The 26,936-nt window shown below is 36.8% G+C and overlaps 1 protein-coding gene across 3 annotated transcripts in view; it reads left to right on the top strand.

Moving 5' to 3' along the window:
* Grm7 (glutamate receptor, metabotropic 7) overlaps positions 1 to 26,936 on the top strand; it is an 818,896-nt gene that overhangs the window by 489,296 nt on the left and 302,664 nt on the right. For all 3 annotated transcript variants that reach the window (XR_001233876.1, XM_005383738.2, XM_005383736.2), the window contains exon 5: positions 10,085 to 10,225. Coding sequence is in view for 2 of the 3 variants with exons in the window: in XM_005383738.2 (XP_005383795.1) it covers positions 10,085 to 10,225 (141 nt within the window). In the remaining variant the exon portion in view is untranslated. The remainder of the gene's footprint in view (positions 1 to 10,084; positions 10,226 to 26,936) is intronic.

The following is a 26,936-nucleotide window of genomic DNA, read 5'->3' as shown; positions in this document are numbered from 1 at the left end:
TGGGAGTAGTTATATACTTTGCATTAGCAGAGTATTAAAAATTAAAATTTTGAAAAGCATTCATATGATGAATAATAATTTTCTAAGAATGGCACCAAGATGTGATCAACCATGAGAAATATTATTTGATATTTCAGCAGATGTTTGCACCTCCAATTAATCCAAGTAATGTGGTTTATATCTGCATGTTTAACTGAAGGAGAGTTGGCTTCTTTGTTTCCAGTGTTTCTTGTCCAGCTCTTTCAGGGCTGTGTGTAGAATGGTTATGTATGTACGCGTACAATCAAGCTGTACAATAGTCTATGCCACATGTTGTCCAGCCTGATGTACATCAGAGTCACCTGGAAACCTAAAAATGCTAATGCTTAAGCCCAAGAAGCTCTAGTTTAGTTGGTCTGGCTTGGAGATCAGATTTAGGTAGAAGTTTTCAATTTCATACATTATTCCAGTGTGTAGGTAGAGATGTAAACTGTTGTTGTAGACATGAGTATTCTGCAGAAACCTCATTTAGATCAGAGATGAATTCCTGGACAGAGGGGTTCTATTCAAGTCAATATGTGTAGGTTGTTATATTAAAAACCTTAGAAATGCATTATAGGCAACAAATCTTGCCAAACACGCCTCTTGTTATCTAAAGGACATCTTTTATGGAAGGGAGATCTCATTTGGAAAATTCCCTGGCAGAGTCTCAGGGCCTGTTTTCATTTTGCTCACTCTTCTTCAGCAAGTTAATTTGTACCAACACCCCATGTAGAAGTTTACTGTTAGATGTCTTCCTGAATGTTGAACAAGTTATAGAAGCTAGGATAAGTTCTTCAAGTTCAAGTGTGACAGAACATAGACACTGGTGATGACTAATTTTTTAAGGCCTGGTTTCCACAGAGAAAAATGAGAGAATGAACTTCTCTGAAGCCTGCATGTTAAAGCAAGTTTTCAATCCTTATTGGCACCAGGAATGCAGTCAAATACCAGATGCATGCTCGGTGGGATTTAGCAAAGGGAAAAATAAGGGTATGTTTCAGGTGCGCTGTTTTTCAAAACTTGTCTTTTTCTCCCCCAAGAAGTCTTGGTGGCACAGTGGGAAATCAGGAAAAATTTGAACTCTGCTGAATACCAAGGAGAAAAAAATATTAATAATATAAACAAAATTCAGCAAAGACTGACTAATCAATAAACAATATCTGCAATATATCCTACTATTCTTAGACATGATTATACTGTGTGAAATACACCACACGCAGAAGGACAAGTGCTGTGTGATCACACTGACAGGCAGAATACAGAAAGTTGATTTCATCAACAAAGTTAAGAGTTGCATGGTAGTTAGTAGTTACCAGAGGCTAAGGAGGGAAGGGATGGGGAAAAATTGGTGAGTGGGCACCAGGGTATAGTTAGGAGCCAGAGCTCTGATGTGCAATGGTGCAGTAGTGTAACTATAAATTTCAAAGAACAAAAAGAAAATACTTTAAATGCTTTCACCATAAAGAAATGATAAATGCTTTAGGATATAGAGAGTTTGACCTTATTGAAACATAACAGAAAGTATTTGAGTACTGAAACATAACGTGCCATTCCCATGGGCATGTACATTTTTTATGTTTTTATGTATCAGCTAAAACTTTAAAACTAAAAAAAATTCAATCAGTAAAAACTCATTGGTTATATATTGATATTTGATGATTTGATAAATATTGCATGTATTTATCATATTATAAAATAATGCTAACTTTTTAATATAAGAGTAACTTGAATTCTTAATTCCTGGAGTATGCTCTTACTATTATACTTTCTTCTCTCCCAAATTTTACTGGCTACATAGTATTTCAGCACACAGGTATTTAAACATTTGGGGTATTCTGGGGTATTTGTAATGATTCTAAATGTTACTGTTTAAACAATGCTCAAAAGATTATCTTTGTAACTAGTTTTTAAATGTCCTGTTATAAAAAATATCAAATGTACATAAAACATACTTATATAAGGAACTTTAGTAAACTAAAACTCATTTCCAAACAGCAATAATTTGCTAATTATATAATTTTTCTGACTTTTGATGATCACTAGCAAATGTCAATATGTATGGCACCAATTTTGTGTGACATTCTGTATTCAGTACTACTGGTGGGAAAGAAAGGTATAGAAGTACGGGATGCCTTGAAATTAACATGTGGGTGAATGGAAGAGCAGTAAGAAGACAGCCAAAGTACAACAACATTAATTATTACAGTCACATTAATATGAAACAAAGTATGTATCAAAGTAGGGCATTAGCAGGGATAAATAAGATCATTTGCGACAGGGATACCACGAATTCGAATGAGCCCACCACCATCTCAGAGAAGTGTAGGTTTCATTTCACTTAAGTCATGAGGGGTCCCCAGATGATGTGTCAGTAGGACACCGAGAACATGTCAGCAAGCCACAAGCCTGCTATAAACCACCCCTACAAAAGCCCATCAAAATTCACCATAAAAATCTCAGCCAGGGGGGCTGGGGATTTAGCTCAGCGGCAAAGCGCCTGCCTGGCAAGCGCAAAGTCGTGAGTTTGGTTCCCGGTACCGGAGAAAAACAAACAAACAAAAAAAAAAAACAAAAAACAAAAACAAAAAAAACAAAACAAAATCTCAGCCAGGGACTGGGGATTTAGCTCAGCGGCACAGCGCCTGCCTGGCAAGTGCAAGGTCATGAATTTGATTCCCGGTACCGGAAAAAAAATAAAATAAAAAATAAACTCAGCCTGAAAGAGACACCTTCTCTGTTCTGCTCGCACAGAAAACTCTCTCTCTCAAGTTTAGTAATAAACGTGCTTGGGCTGTGGGGAAAGTAAATCACAGTGGCACCAATAAAAACCCAAACCCTAAATTAGTCCTACAGTTCATGTGAGTGATCCATGCCCCTGGATAAGGCCTTACATCCAGTTCTGTGCAGAAGAGTAGGAACCATCTACCAGAAACGGATCCACCCCCCATCCACAGCCTACAGAAGCAGCTCAAGACCTCCTGATAGTTGCTTCTTGAAATCTCATCCCTGAAAGCATCCACTAGGGTTAGTCAACTTACTTTTCTTCTCATCTGACCTTGTGCACCTTGAGTCGCCCCCAAGTATTGTATTCAGGTTCCTAAGCTCACATGGGAGCACCTGTCACAGGAAAATGGTGAAGGGCTTTCAGGAGTGACAGGTCTCTGTAGTGTCAGGAACTGGTACTAAAACAGTTGACATTAATGAGGAAAGGAACCCACATTTATGGAACAACTTTAAAATGTTACATGGTTTAAGCTTAATATTTAAAAATTAGAAAAATTTACTCTAAAGCAGATACTACTATCCTCGCTTTCTAAATGAGGAAATACAGTATGTCATTTTATGTCTTTCCTGAAATATGTGAAGGGATGAGTGAAGAAAAGATGAATAAACCATCAACAATGTATAATTAAGTAACAGAAGAAAAGCAACAGGAAACGATGTGGTTGACTTAACATAAGATAAATGAAATAAAATATCTAATATTTGGCACAGCCGGGATTCCAACTGCTCTGTGTGACTCTAAGGCAAGGATTCAATACCTGACTATTTCAGGCAATCTCTGCAGTTAAAGCTCAATGTTTCCTAAAATTGTTCTCCTTATTCTCCAACTCCATTTTCTTCTGTGTCCTTCTCACCTTATATGTGTATCCATGTTAATTTTCTTTTAAGTTAGGTAACACTGACACTCACATCAGGCATTGTTGTAAACACTGCACATATGAGCACACTGAATGACTTCAGAATCCTATAAGGTAGATATCATCTTCCCCATTTGGATGAAATTGGGAAATTTAGAAAGTGAGATCATTTGTTCAAGGTCATCTAGCTAACAAATGACAAAGTGAGGAGCTGGACTGTTGGGTTCTAGTTTCAGTGTCTTCTTGTGACAATTAAACTATAAATTTAATATGTATTATTTATATCCATAGTTATTCCCATATAAGTACATTCAGATTACATAAATGCTCTTCTGTTGCCTTGGCAGTTTAAAAGAATGAAAAATGGAAGGCATTCTGCCATTATATAATATGCAACTGCTCTTTGGAGGCATTTCATGGAATAATATTGCAGACATTATTCCCTCTATCTCATCTACAAACTCTTCCCATAGGAATTTTTGTTCTTTGTGGTATAATTTCCATCGCAATAATTCTTATTTGTTTTCTCAAAAATAATGGCTGGTTTCCACACTTTCATCAGTAGACAAAGCCAGAGAATTTTGAGATACCTCTGAGAGCCTGGATTGTCCCACTAGACCAGTAGTGATCTTCCTGCCAACCTGATTTACAAGTCTTTGACTTCTATTTGTTTCAGTGAGTGTTTACAGGAATACGAATGGAGGCTGCAGAGATAAGTAGGACATCATGTCAGACCTCCTGGACTCAAAATTTCACAAGAGAGGCCAATAAGAAACAGACGTTGCACACGCACACCCATGTGCATGTTTAGGCAGGACCCTAAGTGGAGGTGTCTAACAATAACACACTGCATGGACCCTGAATCAAGGGTGCAGAACCAGTTCCTACAGCCATTTAAAATTCACTCTTTCAGGAGATGGGAAGACTCAAACTGACTTGTTACACTTAAAAGCATACAAGGTAATGTTTCTTGAGTTCAGCAGTCCCAAATCATGATTTTAGCAAGGGTTTAGTGATGTTCTTGTGAAGGCACTAGAGAAGAATCTTTCCCTTTTTCAGCTTATGATCACCGGAAAGTAGGTAGCTTGTGGCTGCCTCACTGCAGTCTCTGCCGCAAATTTCACATGACCTTCTTGGTTGTTCTTCCGTCTCTCTTCTGCAAGTCTCTTGTAAGGACCCTTAAACTGGATTTAGAGCACACATAAATAACAGAGATAGTCTCAACACCAGATCTTTAATTACACTTGTAATTTATTGATAAGCAATATCCAAATATTTTTTTTAAAAAGCATGTTTGTAAATTCAGGGAATTAGGACATAGATACAGTTCTTACTAGTAACAGTTCACATTGCCGGGAGTTGTATCATAAAAATAGGAAATACCATAAAGAAAAAGGATGCTGTTTTAAAGTAATACATAAAACAAAATATTAGCAGAAGGGCCGATATCCAGTCACCCTGTTCTCCCGAACTATTATGTCTTCCTTCTCTCTTGTCCACCAGAAATAGTATAGTTTCTTGAATACCTAATTTCCACCACCATAGTCCTTTTTTTTCTTTAGAGTTGGACCACTTCTGTCTACCTCATTAAGTGATGTGGCTCAGTTCTGCCTAATTTGAAATTTGTGCATCACGTAAACATTACTGAATGAATTCCTTTGTTCCTTGTTTGCTTATTTGTTAATGTGAGATTTGTGCGTGATTCTGTGATCAGCATTAGCTTTGCTGTGTAGAGTGCTGCAGCGTATTCATTGCATAATTCATGAGTATTTGGGATATATCAGATTTTAACTGTTCTGAACATTGCCTCTCCAGTCATTCTTGAATGTATATCCTGAATCCTTCTTGAATGTATGTATAAAATGTTTTTTAGTGAAATGTACTCAGAAGTACATTTGAATGTATATCCTGAATCATTGTTGAATGTATATCCTTGAATGTATGTATAAAATGTTTTTTTAGTGAAATGTACTGAGAAGTAGAATAGCTGGGTCATTAGAGTATACATATTAGCAATATCAGTAGGTAACACTGATCTGTTTTCCCAAAAGATTTACTGATTTACTGTCCCAGTAGTACAGAATAGGAGTTTCCCTACTTCTCCCATGAATGTTTCCCTTGTCTCTAGCTTCACTTTTAATCTTTCTCATCTGTCTTTTCCTTTCTTGTTCTTTTTCATAAATTACTACATTCATCTGTTCTACTGGTTTCATATCCCTCTGATGAGCAGTGTCTGCTAATGGTTAGCATGGGCTTACTGATCTAGAAACACACAGGAAATGCCAAGATTCTCCCCTAGATAAGCTAGTGAAATAGATAGGGTGTTTCTTACCTGTTTGGCTTCTAGGGAAATTCTAATCTGCAATGAGTGGCTTGAGTAATACAGCAGCCATCAGGGTCACTGGTTGCTTTCTGATGCTGTATAAAGCCCCATTAGTATCTGTCAGCCTCCTCCTGCCCTGGCAGAGTAGGCAGCTGTGTCCTCTGACCCCCTTTTGACATTTTGATAGCTTTACTTTCATATCACACACTGGTGAGAGCTTGCGTTTCTCCTCTCAGCTGGAAAGGTCACCTCCCAAACATACCACCTGGGATGAATTATGTCTCCATTGATTTGAACTCTCTTGTCTCAACCACAAATTTCAGGGGGTGTTTGAAGTCAGCACCCATTTAAAAGAGAAAAGAAGCAGATAAGTGACGTCTAAAGCCCTCTTCATTTCTCCTATGTTGTTTTAGGTCCACATCCAAGATTATAGCAGTGTTGTTCAACTTGTACCTAATGGAACTTTGGCTTCAGAATAGCCTGGAGATTAATTTCTAAACTGAAATTCATCTGTCCCACAAAAGGAGTAATTTCATACGAAGGATTCCATCAGTTCCACATAAACAAATGATCTTTGTCTGTTAACATAACTCTCGTTCTGTTTCCTTTTAACTAAAACCCTAGTTTTGATGCCTTGGGTTACATTTTTCAACTCTGGTGACTTTATAATAATGAGATATATGTCTAGGTCATTTTCCATCTGTGATCTAGTACAGTTGAGGGAGGCTCATTTTGCAGTGGAACACACATATATACCTATAATGAGATTAGATTATTATTAAAATTTCTGCTTTTGTCCCTGACTCTCTGCTTCACCCTGGAGACCACAATCTTATACTGAATATTCTATTCTAAACAGAACACTGGTAGACTTTTTAGGCTGCAGAAATTGTCATGGCAGACCAAGAGGGAAGGAGTAGCATTTTAAGGCAGAGGGAGAGCTTCACACCAGCCCATTTCTGTTAGTCTAGAAGCTCTTTATGTATTAATAAAGACCTGCCAAATATAGCCCAAGGCATTATTCCTGCATGGCTACATTACAATGTCTCAAAAACTAGAAAATCTCATGGACAACTTCATCCTTTGTGAATGAAAATAAGTAGAGGAAACTGGTGATAATCAATTTATTTTTGTCATAGTTCTGTTGAGGAGACATAGACTTTTAGAACCCAAAAGTATTGTGACTCAGCTAAGTAGAAGTTAAATCAGCAAGAAATAACTGATGGAATAATATCTTTTGTCCTCTGTCTGCATCAGCCTCCTTGAATGATCTGAGAGGAATCATGTTTTCTGAAACTGAACTTTGCCCCTAACACTATCAGACAATAAACCCATTTGGAATGATTTGTCCACTCAGATGCCACACTATGTAATATTTTCTCCCTATACCTAATGAACCACAAGGTTTAACAATGGCTAAGGTAGTATTTTGGTGATGGAGCACCTAGTATGAAAGAACATGGCATGGTAAGTCAACCCTGGCAGAACTCTAAGCAGTAGTATGAACTTTTGGAGAACAAAAGAATCTGTGAGGGAACTTCAGGAGGAAAAAGACACAGGTTTTACTTACCTCAGTAATCCTGATCTCCTTGTTGTTTATCAGTTATCAGAATGATTGTGTCACATCCTGAAAGTTAAGACTGCTTTATAGCATCAAGTGAGAAGACAGGATAATGATTCCAGCAGAGCTGGATTCAAATTTCTTTCTGAATTTTCCTTTTTATGTTTGAAGTATGGATAAGAGTAGTACCTACATCCTAGAGTTGATGGGACATATAATGAGAAAATACATGTGAAATACTTAGTATTTTTTTCTAAAGAATTCACTATAGGGGCATCTCTTACCTTATAGTAAAATCAACTCAAAAGGTATGAAAGACTTAGATATCAAAACAGAAATATTGAAACTACTGGACAATAACTTACAGAAAACAATTGAAGCCACAGGCATGGAAAAGGACTTTCTGAATAGAACTTCAGTAGCATAGAATATAACACCAAACATCTATAAATGGGATTACATCAAATTTAAAGGCTTCTGCAAAGCAAGAGAAGCAATCAATAGAGTCAACAGACAAACTGTATAGTGGGTATTTTTTTTTGTCTTGTACTCTTCTACAAAGAACTCAAGCCCTTTCCAAAAAAATAATCCCATGAAAAATGGGCAAATAAATTGAATAGATGCTTCTCCAAAGAAGTACAAAGAGCCAATTAATACATGAAAAATATTCATCACCTAGCTATTAGAAAAGGGCAAATCGAACAACTCTGAGATTCTGATTCTCCAGTCAGAGTGGCATCACCAAGAATACAAAAAGCAACCAATGCTGGCAAGTACGTGCGGAAAAAGGAGCACTTCGGCATTGCTGAGGGGAATGTAAACTAACATAGCCACTATGAAAATCAATATGGAGAGTCCTCAAAAAACAAAAAAGTACAAATTCCAGTTAAATCAGTCATACTACTTCTAGATTAAGTCCCCAAATAGTTAAGGACATCATACCACACTGAAGCATGCATACCTATGTTTATAGTGACTCAATTTGCAATAGCTAAGCTCGTGAACACCCTACACATCCATCGGTAGACAAATGGGTAAAGAAAACATGGTACATATACACAAACTATTTACTTGAACATTATTCACTCATAAAGGAGGATAAAGTCATGTCACTTGTAGAAAAGTAGATGGAATTTGAGACTATAATACTAAGTTGAATAAGTAACACACAGAAAGTTAAATATTGCATGATTTCTTTTATTTGAGACACCAAAAAATGCATAAATAAGAGTTAAAGGTGAGTGTCGGGGGGAGGCAGACTTGTTAGAAATGGGGAAGAAGATTGGGAAGGGTACTGGTGGAGGGCTAATGAGATGGAAAGTGTTCAAGGTATGCCATATCTATGGGGCAATATGCCCAAGTGAATGTAATTATGATCTACTGTAAGCCAGTAAAACTAATAAGATGTTAAAAATTAGTTTTATAATATTTAACTACTGATGTGGATATTTTATGGGCTGAAAGGAAAACTCTGAATAATTTAAGTATGTGAAAGTAAGTCTATACTTTTCTATGGCTCTTAACCTTCAACTCTCTAAGTTTCTGAAGTTTTCCCACTGCCGCAAACAACGCTGTGGGTGAAGGAGGTAGTTCCATCTTCATTTTCACTGATGGGTAAAGGGAAGATCGAAATGTTAAAAGTGTACTTGCTGATATTCCCATGAGGGAGTGAAATTAGTGGTGCTGAGATTCAAGCCCAGTGTTCAGGACAAAGAATCCAATCTTTTTTTCCATTCTGATTCTCATAAGCCCTTATAGCCCTGCTGAAATATTTAAAGTTACATATCTTAAATAGATAGCTACACAATTCCTGGGAAATTGGTGTCTTGAGACTCTACTCACCAGGACACCTTTTATGAACAGACCTGAGTTTATATGGAGATTATTTTATCTATGCCCTCTGTAAGAAAAAGTTTTATTTTCATTTTGACCAGCAAGTCCATTACATGATGGCACAATAGTAAAGGAAAGAGTTCTTAAAATAGTATTCACAGGTCAGCAGGTGAAATGGATAAGAATGTAGACCATGGGGTAGTAGTTGACCATAGATATGCTATTTTCTCTAATCCTCTGATTTCTCATCTGCAAAATGGGAATAATGATACTAATGACCACATAGCTCTTTGAGATAAACAAAAGAAAATATCCATATAAAGCACAGAGACTAGTCTGTAGTAAGCACTAAAAAATGTCATTCGTTATTTTGGTGGTAGAGAGGGGACAGTTCTTCCCTGGTTTAATTTACAAGAAATGCAAAGTGTGTTGTGGTTATTTATTTCAAAAATTTCGAATGCAATTTTCATTAGGAAAACATTATTTGTAGGCCACATATCCACCTGAAAAATTGATTGTAATTAACCCATAGGTTAGGCTTAGAATATACTTTTTGTTTTCTTCTGTTGATATTTTCTTCTCATTTGATTGATACAAAACAGCATCTAGTCTACTCAAAGAAAATACATCACTGGTCATTTTTATTTCTATAGACACACCAACAGTGCCCTGTGAACACTGACATTTTCATTTATCTCTGTTTAGGGTTTGATGCTTACTTTACATCCCGCACACTGGAAAACAACAGAAGAAATGTATGGTTTGCTGAATACTGGGAGGAAAATTTCAACTGCAAGCTGACGATTAGTGGGTCAAAAAAAGAAGACACAGATCGTAAATGCACAGGTAATTTCATACTTGTTGCCCTTTGCCTATTACTCTATGTGGCTAGCATTGAAATGCCTGCATAGCTGACAGAAGGAAGCTTGGCTGCAGACAAATTGTGAAAAGCAAATTCAATTATACTACACTGTCCAAAAAATGGAACAGGAGCATAAGTCTTACAGGATAAGGGAAGTACAGACAAGAATGCATTTTTCTCTGCCTGTCCATCCAGCAGGAATTGACATTTTCAGTGATTCTTTGAATTCAGAAAGGGTCATGTTGCTTTGAATGTGCTCACTGATAAATATTACTTCATGTTCTAGCCAAGACTATGAAGTCATCTTTGCAAAGACAAAAATCTGAAATATACCATACCAACATCAGACTTAACTGTAACCAGGAATGATATATTTGTCTGAGGAAACAAAGTGCTTGAGTTTATAACAATGGGAATTCCAAGAGATTTCCATACTGTCTAAGTGAATGAATGATCTTCTATTTAGAATTTTTAAAAATACTTTTCTCATATATGACCATGCATGATTATTCCAAATCAAAAATGTGCATGAATAGAATAAAAATCACATACCAATTAATTTATTCATTCACAAATATTTACTAAACAATTTTCTTTCTGTTAACCAATGTTCTAGACCAGCAATGAGGACTTTTACAGACCAAGTGCCCAAATTCTAACCCAGAACCCACTTATTTATTGCAAAGTGCCAACAATGGAGTTAAATTTGAACACTGAGGTGTTAGTTTACAAAAAAATAATAAATATGTCAAAATATTTTATCTTTAGAAAAACACAACAACAGAACGTTCAGTGATGCAAAGAGATTTTTATTGAAAGGTAAAAGCTTGCATTTGGTGTGCACAATTAATGTGATCTTTGCTGTTATCTACATGCTGATAATTTCTCAAACCTTGCCTCATACTTTATTAGAGACCAACACATGCAAGCATGTAGGTCATCTGTTTGTTTCTTGTATCAGATTTGATATAATTCAAAGCTTAAAACAGCTGCTCACAAGCATAAGATGATCCAAACAAAGTAATAAAAGCAATCCAGAGTGCTTTCATTGATTTAAAATGATTTGGTAGAGAATTACACACTTCAAGGATTTCATTTATAAAACTTCTAACTATGCTATCTTTTGTTATCCCTTCAGCACTCTATCTTGATCTTTTCAAGGGTTGCACACAGGTCATAGAGCTTTCTTGAAATTCCAGTAGCTCTGTTTGCAGGTTTCCAAAATCTAACCAGTGTGAGCAAGAAATACCAGGTTCTTCACATGTGGCTCTATCTGCCAAAGTAAGAAAATTCAGGGTTGTCTCCATTTTACAGAACTGTAAAAATCTGTTACTAAAATTATCCTTTGCACTGCTACATTGCTGGAAAATTCCTTATATATTTCATGATGACTTACAGGTTTGTCTGCAAATGTAGAATTTTCTAACTGCAATTGGAAAATATTTCAGCTGCCCACTTTCAAGGTTTCTTTCAAAAACCCACAGTTTTCTCTCAAAAGTTTTGGTGTCATAAAACAGCCTTCCTGCTGTTTTCCTACATCTTGTAGATTTTTGTCCAGTACATTGATATGTAGAATAAAATCAGTAAAAAACATGAGGCTGTTAGACCAGGCCATATTAGTGAGCAGCAGATATTCCTGGCATTTCTCATTCACAAACAGCCTAATTTCACCAAAGCAGGCTACAGATCTCTTTGGGACTCATCCTCTGCTCAGCCAGTGGGCATCACTATACATAAATAAATCATTGTACTGTGCCTAAGCTTTAAGAAGTACTTGAAACTGTTGAAATTTAAGAGCATGAGCCATGATGTAGTTCATCATTTTTGTGACTTCTTTGAGGATATCGCCGAATTTTTTGCTCATTTCCCTGGCACAAAGAAAGAGCTTCTTGATGTATAATACAATGAAACTGAATGAATAGATGTTTTTAACAAAGAACTGTATGAAGCCAGATGCTGCCCTCACCGTGCAAGGTGACCTGTCACTCAAAACTGAAACCATTTTTTTTTCCCAGTCTTATGTCTTGTGGGGAAAAAAGCCTCTGTCACAGCATTGTGGATATCTATCTCTTGTTATTTTCCAGGCAAAGACAACAGCTCTTCTTTCATGATGTCACCAATAGAGCAAAATTATTGCTAACCTAGAGTGTTATTTATATCTGTGTTTTCAGCTAAGCAAATGGAGTAACAGTCTGCCTTTCATAAGTCAGTGATGAGCTGCTACCTAACATCACCTGCCTTGTATGGGATTCAGTCTTCGACAGTATTTCTGCTATGTGACATCTCAGAAATGTGTTGCATAACTTTATTCTTGTTTGGGATATCATGGAAAGGAATTACTCCCAGATAACATGACAATTTTGATAAAATCCCTGTCAGGGAGGGGCTTCCCATGTTTTGCTATGCACAGTGAAATTTGAAAGCTTGTGGCTATCAAATATGATTTGTTTTAGAAAGATGGTTGCAAAACCTAAGATACTGAGAATGACATTTCCTCAGTTTCCCTTGAAGAAACTTCTTCCTTTTGGTTTCATCAAATTCAGGGATGCTTCTGTGGTTGGTGTCAAAGTACCACCTGACACTTGATGTTATGACATGCAGCACTTTCTCTCCATAGAAAACATAATTATTTCTCATTGCATTCAATCACTGCAGACGACTTTGTCCACATCTCTTGGAACAATCTTCCACTCTCTGTTTTCAGTTTTGCTTTTTTTTTTTCTGTAGTCACCTTTTTGTTGTTCCGGACTAGAGTGCTACAAAACACAGGATTAAAAAAAAAAATGAAGCACCCAATACAAGTCTATCTCTGCACTAAAAATAGCTAACACTAAAGATATTCCCTGAATCAACAATCTATGGCAGTAATTCTCAGCTGGCATTCATCTAGAATTTGCCGACCACCAGCACAAAGATACAATATTATTCTGAATTCCAACTTTTGGCCTGCTCTGAAAAAGGCATCTGAGTGCATTTCCAGTGTGTAGGGGCTTCGGCTAAAATCACAGCAAACCAAGCAAATACATAGCCTTGCTCTCGCTTTCACAAATTGTTCACAAACAACTAAATATGTTGCTGCAGATTCAAATATGCCAGGGTAACAGCACAAGACTGAAACAATCTCAGTCTCTTAATTAAAAAACACTTTGCTAAATCTCAGATTTTAAATTTCAATGTTCCATAAAAGAACTGAGAGCTAAACTCTTGTTTTAACAAAAAATGAATATATTAAAACTCATGACCAGTCCAAGCAAAAGGGAATGTGTTAAAAATCATAGCGAGTGCAAGCAAGGCTATCATATAATGTTGTGTCTTATTACCCACACCTCTGTTAAATAGTATTCCCCAACTCTGTACTCCAGTAGAGTTCACCATTTGTAATGGTGACCTTAAGATGCCCCCAAACCCTAAAATATCTTCAGTGTGATCAAGAAAGGGACATTCATATTGGAAACAGTTCTGTGTTTAGTTTATCTTTGCAGTATGGCTCTTTTTAATTTTGGCCATCTAGAGATTATGCATCAAGCCACTGAACAAGCAAGGACAGTGGTAGCTCAGATCATGAACTTAATTCACTCCATGATTCTGTGGAACATGGTTGTGTTCTTGTATGTGTCGGGGAGAATGGCCATGGTTGTGTTCATCACCTAATGCAGAGTTTGTGAATGTAAGCATAACTCTGCTGAATTGTATTGTTCACAAACAGAAATCTTCATGAACTAAAGTGTTATTGTAACATTCAGATGGAATGAATGTGACACATGACACTAAGAACACACTGAAGGATACTGATGAAGTTTAAGCAAAGGCTTTTTGTCTTACAGTGTTTTCTGCAAAAAGGAAGATGTAAAGGATGAACTAAGACAGAAATAAAGACAATGATAAAAATTGAATATGATGTGTGTATTGGAGGCATAACAGTTAACTAGAATATCAGATCAACTACATTCTCCAGACCATGTTATATAGCACTAACATGTTTTCAGAACTATGATCCTTATAACATTGGGAAGGGAAAAAAATTAATTCAATGTTGACTAGACCTGGGTGACACAAAGCTTTCAAGTGTAAACTGAAGAAATTAGTTTGGCATCTGGATAATTTGTCTATAAGACAGGGAACATTCAAGTGTACCAGAAGTATGTAGGTGATTGATGACAGTTTTCTGAGTTATTTCTGACATTTGATGTTTTGTGGATTGTGTGGAGATAGAATGCATCATCTGATTGTTATAAGAATTGTTCCATCTAGGGCCAATACCCCATCTTTTGATATACTCTAACCCAGGTTGTTTTATCTGTAGCCTCATTTTAGTAGTGATCATTGAGAATTTGGATAAGTAAGGTCATTCTCCAAACCAGCACCTTAAAAAAATCAAATAGAAAAGTTTGTGTCTTCCCACTGTGCTCCTTCTATGTGAATAATCTGTGACTTCATGTATTGAATTACAACTGGCCCCAAATTATGTGTATATTTTCTTCTCTCTTTGCCTTTTCCCCCATTTACTCTATGGTAAAATGTGCCATATTGAATTGTGCAGATACTGTTGGCATCATTGTGTCTCTAACTCTTCCAGTTACTGGAAATGAATGTATGGGAGGTCATGTGTTTGTTCCTCTTATTTACCTTTCATTTTTCCAACTCTTACTAAACTTACCTGTTGTTCTGGTAGTGTTTACAAAATACTATTTGAAAAATCCTCATGTGCAAGTGCACCTCAATTTTGAAGTGGAAAAACACAAGGAAGGTCGTACTGCATATGGGCAAAGGGCTGCTAGAGAGAGAGGTGACAGATGCCATTGTATTAATGAGTCATTGAAACTAAGATGGGAAACTGTCTTTCTCAAGGAAAGGATGGACAGCAGAGGATGGATGGAAGAGGGAAACACTTCTGGGTTAAGATTGTGGAAGGTGTGTGGGAAAGCAGCCTTCATAACCAGAGTTTAAAATCATAAATGAATGAATATATGAGGGAGAAGCAGCCCAAGGAGAAGGCTACTGAATGGTCTATAATTGTGGATCCATGGCAGAGATGCAGAGCATGTTTTGTTCTGAGGACTGAAGGGAACATTCACTTTCCTATCTTCCTGTGCTTGGGTTCTGCTGCAGACTAAGGGAATCTTATAATATTTGCCCCTATATATGAGCACAAATTAATATGAAAATAATTTTTTCTTCCTGACCATATAGTCTCTTTATCCATAGGAAGCTATTTATTATATATTAGCTCCTAGTAGACAAGGATTAAATCAGTCTTCTGACAAGACAAGTTGTGAAAATGAAGAATGAGATTCCTACTCTGGCGAGTACAAATTCCTCGGGTCATGGTATAATGATAAATTCTAAATTCTCATGCAAGTAAGAGGCCGTGATAGGAAGAATAACTGTTGAAAAATATTTATTAAGAACTATGGAATAAACTGTGCATATTTTTCATTTTACTTAGGGCTAGAGGTGCGAGCATTCTTATAGGAAATGACCTGGTGAACTATGTGACTTTCACTCCTATAAATTATCCATCTTCATTTAACGTCTCCTTAAAGAAAGGAATGCTTCCATAGTCTTTAATATTTTAAGGATATTGTGCCTTTCCTTGTTACCCAGTCTCAAGTTCTCCTAACTCTGAGAGCTAGATATTTCTTCCCTCCTTCGCTTAGCAAAAGCCTAGTTTTCACCGGTATAGAGGAAGAGAATACTGCTTCTCATGGCATATTTTGACTGGCAGACCTCAGGAACACATGCAGTTGAGCAAATGCCTGGTGGCCCAAGCTCTCACAGAAAATATGAACTCCATATGACAAGTATTGATGCCACTCATGGTACTTCATAATAGAGCCACATTTTGTCATGAAGACAGTGTGGGCTATACACACTGTGAAATAAGCCTTTGCAGCAAGTTTACAATAGACTCTTGGTCTTTTAGAAGCAGAAAGATCAGATATAATTTGTTTTCCAGTTGTGTTTATACTATCACACTTACAGCTCACTAACTGACTGTATTCACCTTTGAAACCTCTCAGAACACTGGGGCAGGTCTCACTAGAAATAATGGCTCTGTGGAGATATTATAGACAAGAAAAGGAGGAAATCACACAAAGAAAATCACGTCTCTGGAAAAAGATTGAGGCTATCTTGGAGTCAGGAAAACCACTATGTCAGAGGGGTTAAAAAGTGTAGTTTTAAAATCAAAACAGCCAGTGTTTGCATTCTAGAGGTGCCTGTGATTATAATTCTGAAAGTTTGAACATTCCTGAATCTCTTAAAACCATTCCTTATTTTTGAAATGGGGACAGAAAACCCTGACTTCCAAAACTGTTGTGGGGATTAAATCAGACAATTAATATGCAGCCTCTGAAATGATACTGGCACATAGGAATAGCTCAGTAATAGTAACAATTACCTGCTGTACTAGGCTGAACTCAGTTGTCTGTGAGAAATTCATACAGCACCTGTTGTCTATGGCAGGATGTGCCTCAAACTTCAAAGAGAAAATGAAGCCAAAGATTTGACTAATCACTCACGGACTTTTCAGTGAGGTACACGTTAAGTGATGATGTATTGATGTGCCACATATTCTGCAGAAAGGTAAAGCTGAAGGCCTGAGAAATTTCAGCACTACAACGCACAGGGCATTTCCGAGTATCGTCAGCAGTACACCTGACTCTTCACCTTCCATGCGTAGGTAGTAGCATCCTCAGGGTCTCAATACCCAAATGGATTCAACTCAGAAGGAAAAAGGGGTTTCTGAGACTCACAGTGTATTTGTCCATGGCAGCCATAAAAATTATCACTCTGTCATATCTTATGGCCTACACAGAACGTATGTCTAGCTAATATTATTGTTCTGCCAAATTCTGCTTTTTGAATTCTGATTCACTCAAGTTATCTCTTTGTTGTAAAGAACGAACTCAGCACTTAGGAATTCAGCATTCTATGGAGACACAATTTGACTTTCTGAGATTTGTTTTCCTTTTATGATGGCAGAGGAAGAACATTTTGGTAACATCCTTTCCTTTTAAACAACCACTTGGATTTTATTGCTCACGTTTTCAAGTCACAGTTAAGCAAATTCAGTCTTGATTTGCATTCCCAGTCAACCAGTGTTCACTGTGCAAAAGTATCAAGCACTAAAGAGCATAATCCCATAAATATCTACAGTTTGGAAGGCCACAGTCCTTAAGCTGGGTTGTTTCTGTTTTGTTTTGTTTTTTGTATAGCTAACTACTCAAAGCTAATGTTTTAAGTAAAGATCTCTTTATTGGTAGAGTTAAAGTAAGACCTGTTAATAAATGTGATTAGTGAATAAACCATGTATTTTTTAATTCTCTTCTTCTCACTGTAACCCAAGCCCATCATAAGCCTATATAATTTAATAAGACTATTAAGACAAAGGAATTATGCTTAAGAAAGTTATATGCTTTGAGACACATATACAGATGACGTGCTAATTACTTTTTGCTGTCATTTTATTATTCTATTTGGCATTGACCTTTAATTGTTATATAGGAGTTGTACTGCAGGATTTAATTTAGGTAGCATGATTGAAGAAGCTGCATCAAAATGTTAATGGATAACAATGTCTAACCTACTGGTGTTTGGAGATGTTTTGAAGCTATTTTAATGAACAGCAATGTAAAATGTGTTTTTACACCTTTGTGCTTTCTTAAGCAGCAATTCAATTTAGATTAATTATGATTTAATCTCTGGGCATGTATTATGAAATTGTGTACTAATATAGTGCTTTATAAAATCAACACCTGACTCATCTCTAAATGTCAGTCTTGGTCAACATTTTCTTGCTTTTATCACTCTTAAATCTTTTCCTACTTACATCCTAAATGACTAGATTCTATTTTTGTGGGAACTGGAAATATGACACATTATTAAGCCATTTTATTTGTTAATTCATTTATTTAAAGATAAACATTAAGTATTAAATGTCTCATGATCTTTACAGAAGGGCTAGGGTATATCATTCTGTATGTTTGTTAAGACACTTTATAGCAACTATTTGGGTGAGTTTGCTAATAGAATTCAGGTAGATGTGGTGGCAAGTAGCATAGGAATCCCTAAATTACATTTACCTGAAGGTCACATCAGAAATCCTCATAGATCTTGGAAAACCTCTTTAAATCCCTTTTGAAACCTTAAGTGTTGAGTAAATATCTTATGATGATAAAAGATGATTGGGTTCCTATATGCAATAAACAGTTTAAAGTAGACTTCGGTGCCACATTAAATTATATTAAATTTCAGGCCAATTCTATGGCTTCATTTTTAATTTGCTTAAATTCAAAAGTTACTGTTCATGTATTATTGTATCAGTAATGTTTTGAAAGAAGGAATTTAAGAAAATACTGAACCTCTTTTTTTGATGACAGTATATTAGCAGCTGTGTCTGTTGTTAAATATCCTACTGGATGAATTTAAGAGAAACAAAATGATTAGATAATCTGTGATTCTGACAGCAATAATTAATATAGGCTTTCCTATGACTGCATATGGTAATGGGTACAAATCTCAGTCAACAAACTCAGCTGCATAAAAATATAACTCGAGTTTTTTATTACTACATTTGGTTTTATAAATCTCCGTCCAGGTATTTTATAGAAAATTCATTAGCTTTTTCATACACCTCCTATACCCTGTCCCAAGGAAGTGAACATAAGTTACAAAGCGGTTCTTCAAGACTAGGACATTGAAATAGCCGTGGGATACATTTATTCCAGCTGTTGGTAACTACCCATAGCTTCCCACTATGCACAAATCCCTCTGAACCTACTAGGCATAGAAAGCTATGCCTAGTAGTGACCCTTAAAGGTTACTACCACATGGATTCTTGGTTCTGGCTTCATTCCAGTGGCTTCCAGGACCCTCTTGTGATTTTAGTTAAGGACATTGCAGGGAACAGAACCTTTCCAGGGCTGAAGTCTGCTGTTCTCTTTCACACATCCCCTCAGCCACTCTGTTCTCATCTTCTGTTTCTAAATGCCTCTATCGAGGTTGCAGAGGAGGAGTAACTTCCATCCTGTTGGACCCTTCCAAGTCCTTTGTATATGGTGTGTAATTTATTACCTGAATCCTTCCAGGGGTCCATTTTTGAAACTCAGAGCCTATTATTGACCATATAACACTGACTTTCAAAACTCAAAGTCAATATTTATTTATTCTTCTTTATACTGTTCCCTTGTGTTCTATTTTAACGTTCCTTCCAAAAGAAAATAAAGAAGAGTTCAGAACATATCATGGGTGTGGGGGGGAGAAAATATTGGAAGGACAAATCCAAAGCATATTCATTAATATAACCTAATATCATATTATAATATGTTATTAGAATATTAGGCATGACACCATTGAAACTATAACCAAAGTAAGAAAATTCAGGGTAGACATGGCTGTTGTCTTTAAAAAATAATACAATTGTGCCCTTAAAACTGAAAAAAAATTGCCTGTTTTTCCAAATCTTTAGCACAGCCCAAGGTGGGGTCTATCTTTAGCCTTCTGAAATAAATGTTTATGTATGGACCGTCCAGCAAATCCTTCTTCTTTGTGCTCCCGCCCCTACAGAGCATGAAAAGGGTTCATTACTGCAGACTATTTTAATGATGGTCACATTTCCTCATATTCCTTTTGTCACACAGCACACAAAGGTATCCACAGGAACTGTGCTTAATTCTAGGCAGAATGAAGCCAGGCAAAGGAATACCAAGTTGGAAACCCAAGAGAATCCAGCAAAACTGTTTTCAGAAATGCAACAAGCCATAATTATTTGAGCTGTGTGTCATTTCTTTCTCATTAATTCCAGCACATGATGTCTTTAGAAATGGGATTTTCCCTATCCAGTTACCAACTGCCGGAATAAAGGCCTTTAAAGAGAAGGAATTCTTAAACTAGGGGAATTAATGCATATGCATCTTCTTAGCAATAGTCCTACTAAACAAAGTGCCTTTATAAACAACATAAGTATTATAAATTGGATGCTTAGAGTTGTTTTAGTGGTAGAAGAGAGGGCTGCTGAATGACTTTTATTAACTATCATCAAAAGAAAATTACAGTGGAACACAGCATCGCTTAGGAAGAGCTTGTAGTAATAGAGGACTTCACCCCCTTTCTGATCTCCAAAAGAAATGTGAATGCTAAAAACATTTTAGTGGCTTATGCTATATTCTGTGTCATGATCATTTTTCTAGAGGATAAAAATGTGCTTACAAAATAGATATCAGTCACATCTAAAAACACAGGTAAAAACTTTCTAGTGCTACTTCTAACTCTCTGTCCCTCTCTGCCACAACAAAAGCTTCATGCATATGGGTAAAAACATGGAGGAGCTTCTCATTTCCTTATCCTCATCCTCAAATAACATTTATTGTTTACCATCCTGGGCACAGAAAGCTTTGTGTTTGCTTCAAGAACAGCCTGTGTTATGTAGAAGCCCAGTATTCAAGTCATAAGCTTAAACTTCTTTGCCTTATAAATCATGCTCTGCTCACAGTAATTCCTTCTGTATGTTCATGTCCTTCAATTTGAGCCCCATTTCAGCCTCGTGAGCTAGACCTGGCAGGCATCATCCCCCTTTAGAGTTAAAACAGAACAAATTTAACCTTGAGGAAATTGTGTGACTTACATAAGCATGACCACTAATGAGAAAAATATAACACTCCCAACATCTAATGATGTGTGTTCATTTTCTCCTTCGTTCTGTCTCTTTCCATCATGGGGCAAGTGTGTACCAAGCAGCCGCACTGTACAGATGAATGTATGGGGCAGGAGATTAAGAGCAAGTTCTTTACTTTCAGCAAGTTTATATTGTAGTAAGGGAGGCAGAAAGATTAGAAGTTATATTTACTGTGATAAAAAGAGAAATACAAGGCAGAGCTAGGAAGCAATAGTTGACAATTGTTCTAGGAATATAGTTGGCAGAGATCATTGAAAGAGTTGCATCCATCTGTGAAAAGTTATCCCCATTGTACAGATGGTGAAATCATGACTCAGGGAACATCAACCAATCAGAAAATACTGCTTATTTCTCTGAATGCGTTTTCTCCTCTGATGCTTGTTTGCCTCTCAAGAACCTTGCGACAGTAAACATGAGTAGGTACTTTCTCATTTGGAGTAACTGTCATTTATTGATATAGCAGTCCCTTCAGTTTGTAGCACACAGGCCAATGAAGGCTTTTACTGGGACATATTTGAGAATAACCCTCCATTAATAGTTTTTGGTCCTTGCTAATAAACAGCTTAGTGGTGAGTTAACTGACTCCATCTCTCCCATTTTGAACTTAAAATAGAATAGTGCTTTTCAGTTTGTTTTCAAACTTTATTTATTGATGAAACTAGTAAGTAGCTTGCACAATAAGAAAAGACATAGGGCTCAAACTCCTTGTTTGGCAGTACAATTTTTCAACAGGGAATTGTGGCCTTGAGTATAAAATTCTCTTTGAGTACTTCTCCATCCCTGGGGTTCCCTATTCTAGGTGGGTGCAGCAAACAGAGGCCTGTAGTTTGTTGGAGTACATGGTAGAGTCTGAAGTGGTAAGAAGCAAAGGCAGCGCAAAATAATACTGTTAAAGTAAGCCATGTTTTAATAGTGCAGCAAATAACAGATGTGAAGTGAGTTTTCAAAGTGGTCTAAAGGTCTAGCAGAAGTGGGCAAGTCACTATGGAAGGAAAATGTTGAATTTTAAGATGCAATTGCTTATTCATGTGCAAGTTTCAGACAAATTTCTAACAAATGGCAACATTTTTAAAATTAAACTTTTAAAAAGTACCACATTGTTTCTCTGATGTGAGAAATTGAAAGTGTAAATAAGGACTAAAATGTATACTAGGTATTGTGAAAAGGGAAGAAAATGTTTAAATGGGGAAGGGAACAAGGAAAAGGGGAGAAGAAAAGGAAAGAAGGGAAAAAGTTAAAAAATTAGAAAAGAAGAAAAAATGGAAATAAAGCTTTTGTATGTGGGTAGGGGAGGAAGGGTGGAGGGGAGAGGAGGGGAATGGGGAAAAATGAATCAAGTTATATCAAGTTCAGGTACAAATTCTCTATGATGAATGTGATCATTGCATATATCTAAAATGTACCAATAATATCTGATGGAAAAAATACAAAAACAAAGGAAAATGAAAATAATGCCAATATCCAAAACAGAGCAGTCTGCTTCTGTGGATAGATGTTTATTAAAAAAAAATCACAACTTGTAGTTATTGGACAGCTAGTATCTGGCAGCCAATTAATACGTCTACATAAATCACCCCCCCCCCCCAGCAGAGACTATCAATATATTCTCTACTTCCTCGGACAAGCTTTCCAATTGCAGAATTGTTATTTAATTTGAAGGATTCAAAATCTAAATTGGTGCTATTTGTAGTGTGCAAAACTAACTCTGGTTGCTCTCAGTATTTGGGACATTTAAATGATAAAATATTTATGAGAAGAAGATTAAAACTCTCAGCTCCAGAGGATGAGCCCTATCTCTTAGTCTGTGACCTGTATTCTTTCAGTTCTGTGAGGCATCTGGATTCTTCCCACTCCACGGGCTTTGTGCATGCCATTTCCTCTGCCTGGAGTTCTGTTTCCTTATAACAGCTTTAATGAGTGTGCTCTCATCTGCACTCTACATGTTATAGCATCAGCTTTTTAGAGATGACTCCACTAATATCTCCACCTTGCTCTAGGGTGTCATTTCTATTCTCCCACCTTTGCCCTTCTTTCTTCTCAAAAGGAGCTTGTTTGTTAAGGTATGTATATCAGTGTATGTGGTTACTATCTGTCTCCTGTACTAAGCTTCAAGCTTAATGAATCCAGGCACTCATACTGTTTTGTTTTGATCCAACTTTATTTTCATTTCAATCTTAGCTCACTTTTGACCCTAGAGTAGGAGTTTAACAAGTAATTGTTAAAGAATTAATTACTCAAATTGATATAGTCAGTTAACCATCACACTTGCCATTCTTAAAATCTTGCTTTGCATGAAGTAGTTGAGTGTAGTTGATCAAAGTGGGAGAGGAGGGCCAGGTGACAAGTACCCATATTTCCCTGAAGGTGCCCAGCTTGCTGCAACACAAGCACTGAAGTGACTTCTCTCATTTGGAAAATTATCCTAGGCAAATGGATTGAATCAGGGGCTTTGTGGGATTTACTGGGCCATGCACACTAAATGTTTCATAAACCCATTATGTTTCTGCCACAGACACAAAAAGAAAATAGCAAGATCTCCATTCATTTGAATTGATAGGTGTTCTATTCAAAGGAAAAATGTGAGAATCCCTAAGTCCAATAAAGAGTAATATCTTAGGCATTCAGCCCTTTTTTAAAAATTACAGAAAGAGAGGCCTCAGGAATGCATGAGTCTTCCAGCTTTGACCACATGCTTCTTTCTATAAATTGTTGTTATCCTCATAACTGAAAAAAATTGCTGCATTTTATGTGGGATGAGAAAGAACTAAGATCCAGGATTAATAATATAATAGTAAAAATAACAAAATAGCCAAATCTTATGAGATTTTTTTCCTAAAGAGAATTTTCTTCTTCAAAACAAACCCCATATAGCTGAATAAATATCTGAATTAACAAACATTTTATATTTTTGCAAGTTTTGCTCTTAAGGTTTTAACTTCTGGTTATCTTTTTAAAAATAAGCAGTATGTATTAAGTGCTTGCAATCTCCCACCATTAGCCTAAGCACTTTACATAGATGACAAATATCCTTAAAATGAGTATTATATATTTATGCTCAATTTTTAGTTGAAGAATATGAAATTCAAGTTAAACTTATTTGCTGCTTGTAGAAGCCTTCTGAGATAGTATTATTTTCCCTTTTTTATAAATGAGGAAATTGTACTGCAGGAAGGCACAGTGATTTGCCTATGCTCACAGCACAAAATTTGACAGGTCTGGCCCTGAGAGCTTAATCACACCTTATGTTCATGGTCCCTCAAAAAATGGTAGAGCCAGAACCTAACCTAAGTTGGGATGTCCCTAAAGCCTTATGTTTTTCCTTGTTTTTTTTTTTTTAATTATTATTATTTGTTCTGAGCTGTCTTTCTGTGTGAAGACACCTCGGAACAAAAGTTGTAATATTATGTCTAGCGCATTTAGGACTCAGAACCAGCTACCATAATTGCAATTGAGAAAAGAAAAGTGTGATCACAGGTGGCATGGTTAAGTTTATTCATCAGTATGACTGGATTAAAAGATTCCTGGAGAGGGGATTGGATCACGGGGTGTCACACTCACCAGTGATTAATCCACTGATGTTGGCACCTGAATGTGCTACTCAGAAGTGAGGCCCAGTTGGAGGTGAGTCACTTGCCATTGTAGGGTTTATGTGTTCCTGGTGCTCTTGCTGTGCACTGTTTTCATGGCAGTTCATGGAATAAGCAAGTGTGCTCTACCACACCCTTCTGCCATGATTTTTCTACCTTGGACTCACCAGACCCTGGACAAAGTCTCTGAAACTATGAACTGAATTAAACCTCTCCTCCTTTAACTTTGCTGTATATTTTTTTTTTTTTTTTTTTTCTTTTTTGGTTTTTCTCCGTACCAGGAACCAAACTCACGACCTTGCGCTTGCCAGGCAGGCGCTTTGCCGCTGAGCTAAATCCCCAGCCCCAAGTGCTGTATATTCTTTCCTTAGGGATGACAAACCTGACCAATACAGAAAACTGGTACAGAGAAGTAGGGACATTGCTGGAACCGTACCTGACCATGTGACTGAGTAACCCTAATAACTGGCTTACAGGATGTATTTCATAATGTTTGGAGATGCAGGCTAGAGAAGCTCTAGCATGTTCAAAGTAAAGCTTTATGGGTGATCTTATAGAAGCTCAGAAGACTAGAATGCTGATAGGAATATGATAGTAAAGGCTGGGATGATGGGGTTTTTGCTGGAATAGGGACTCTGTTGGGAATTGGACTAGAGGTAATGCATACTACATTTTGGAAAAGAATTTGTATACATTTTGTGCATGTCATAAAACTTCAAGCTAAATTTGACAGTACTGGGCTAATTGATCTCCAAGAAAATTTCAAGGTAGCCAATGTTTAGGCAAAAAGCAGCACAAAAGTATCTTTGAAAATTTATACTTTGGCATAAAAAGAACAATATATAAAATTGAGGCCAAAGGAGAGGTAGTTACTGAAGAGATTAGAACCATTAAAAGGAGACTAAGTACTTTAAATTGAAAGCACAAGAAAAATGCCTTAAGGGTATCTCAGGAATCACAAATACTCTACCCCTTGCAGGTTTAATGGTGCAAAAGAGTAAACCTTTCATCTAAGAAGAATGTCTGTGGGACCCTGCTCAAAAAGCATCTTCTAAAGAAGTAGTTCCCTAGGATTCATTTTGCCATGCTCAACCATCCAGGCACTTACAGGCTGCTGCAGCCATGGCCCAAGACGGTAGGGAAGCTGCTCATACTAGCAAAAGACACTGGCATCATCCATGTAGTGCTATTTTTTTTAGCCATGTAGAATTCCAGAGTTGTAGGATCACAGAGGCTTTCACCCAGATTTTAAAAGAAGTCCTGGGAGGCCAGAAAGTGTGCTTCTGAGAGATAGATGGATACAGTTATGGAAATGATGATGAAATTCCAAAGAAATCCCCAGGAAATAAAAGATATCAGGAACATGGAACATATGCCAAGGAAAATTGAAGGCAGTGAGTAGAGCAAACCCAAGTAAAAGACCTGGAGTCCACAGTCATCAAGGCCATAGAAATGGGGCTATCCAAGCCCTCTGGAACTCACATCTCACCATAACGGATCTGTACACCAGACAGGGAATTATAGTACTTATTTTGACCTTTTGGGTTTGCCCTGCCTTAGTCCTATTCTTTTTTATAACTCCATTCCTTTCTTTTGGAATGGTAATGTTTTTCCTGGTCACTGTACTTTGGAAATATGTAACATTCTGTTTTAATTTTATAGAAATTTACAGGTAAGATGAAACTTTGGACTTGGTCCTTTAGGGAAGGCATTAACACATTTTCACTTGTAGATAGAGTGATATCATGTTAGGTAGAATTTTGAGCTAGCATTTAAACTTGGCACTCAAATCTTAAGCAAGGTTGAAGGAGGTGTATTTGAGTTTTGTTTTAATTACTTTTCTCTTGTTGCTGAGACAAAATATCTGACACCCAAATTTAAAGGGGAAATGGTTTATATAGCTCACAGTTTGTAGAGGTTTCAGTCCATAATTGGTTGGCTCCAAGGCAGGGTGGCTTCGTAGAAAATGTCTCAGAGGAGAATCAGTTCAGAACAGTCAGAAGACAGCAAAAACAAGCAAGCAAAGGACAAGGCAAATCTTTTTCTGTCCCTTATATTGAATCCAGGCTACTGAGATTAGGGTGTTTCCAAACCAATCAGAGTACTGATTTAGTAATCACAGCCCTTAACACCAGGACCTCACACTGTAGATTCAGTGACCTCTGAAGTATGACTGCATCAGGATTTGGAGGGACATCTAGACCCAACCATAACATTCTGCCTTGTTCCCTAAAGAGTTATGCACATTGCTTTGCACAAAAAGTATTTAGTCCATTTGTAAGAGATACCAAAGTTCTAACAGTTTCAGCATTGCTGAAAAGTCCGAGTCCCAATCCTCCTCTGAGATTTAAGACAAACTGTTATCTATGAGGCCCTGTACAAATGATAAGAAAGTTAAAAACTTCCAACATTGAATGGCACAATATAGACATA

This window comes from Chinchilla lanigera, unplaced genomic scaffold (genome assembly GCF_000276665.1).
Source record: "Chinchilla lanigera isolate Chin_1 unplaced genomic scaffold, ChiLan1.0 scaffold00020, whole genome shotgun sequence".
NCBI lineage: Eukaryota > Metazoa > Chordata > Mammalia > Rodentia > Chinchillidae > Chinchilla > Chinchilla lanigera.
The sequence above is the reverse complement of the archived record's forward strand: the minus strand, read 5'-3'. Positions and strand labels throughout refer to the sequence as shown.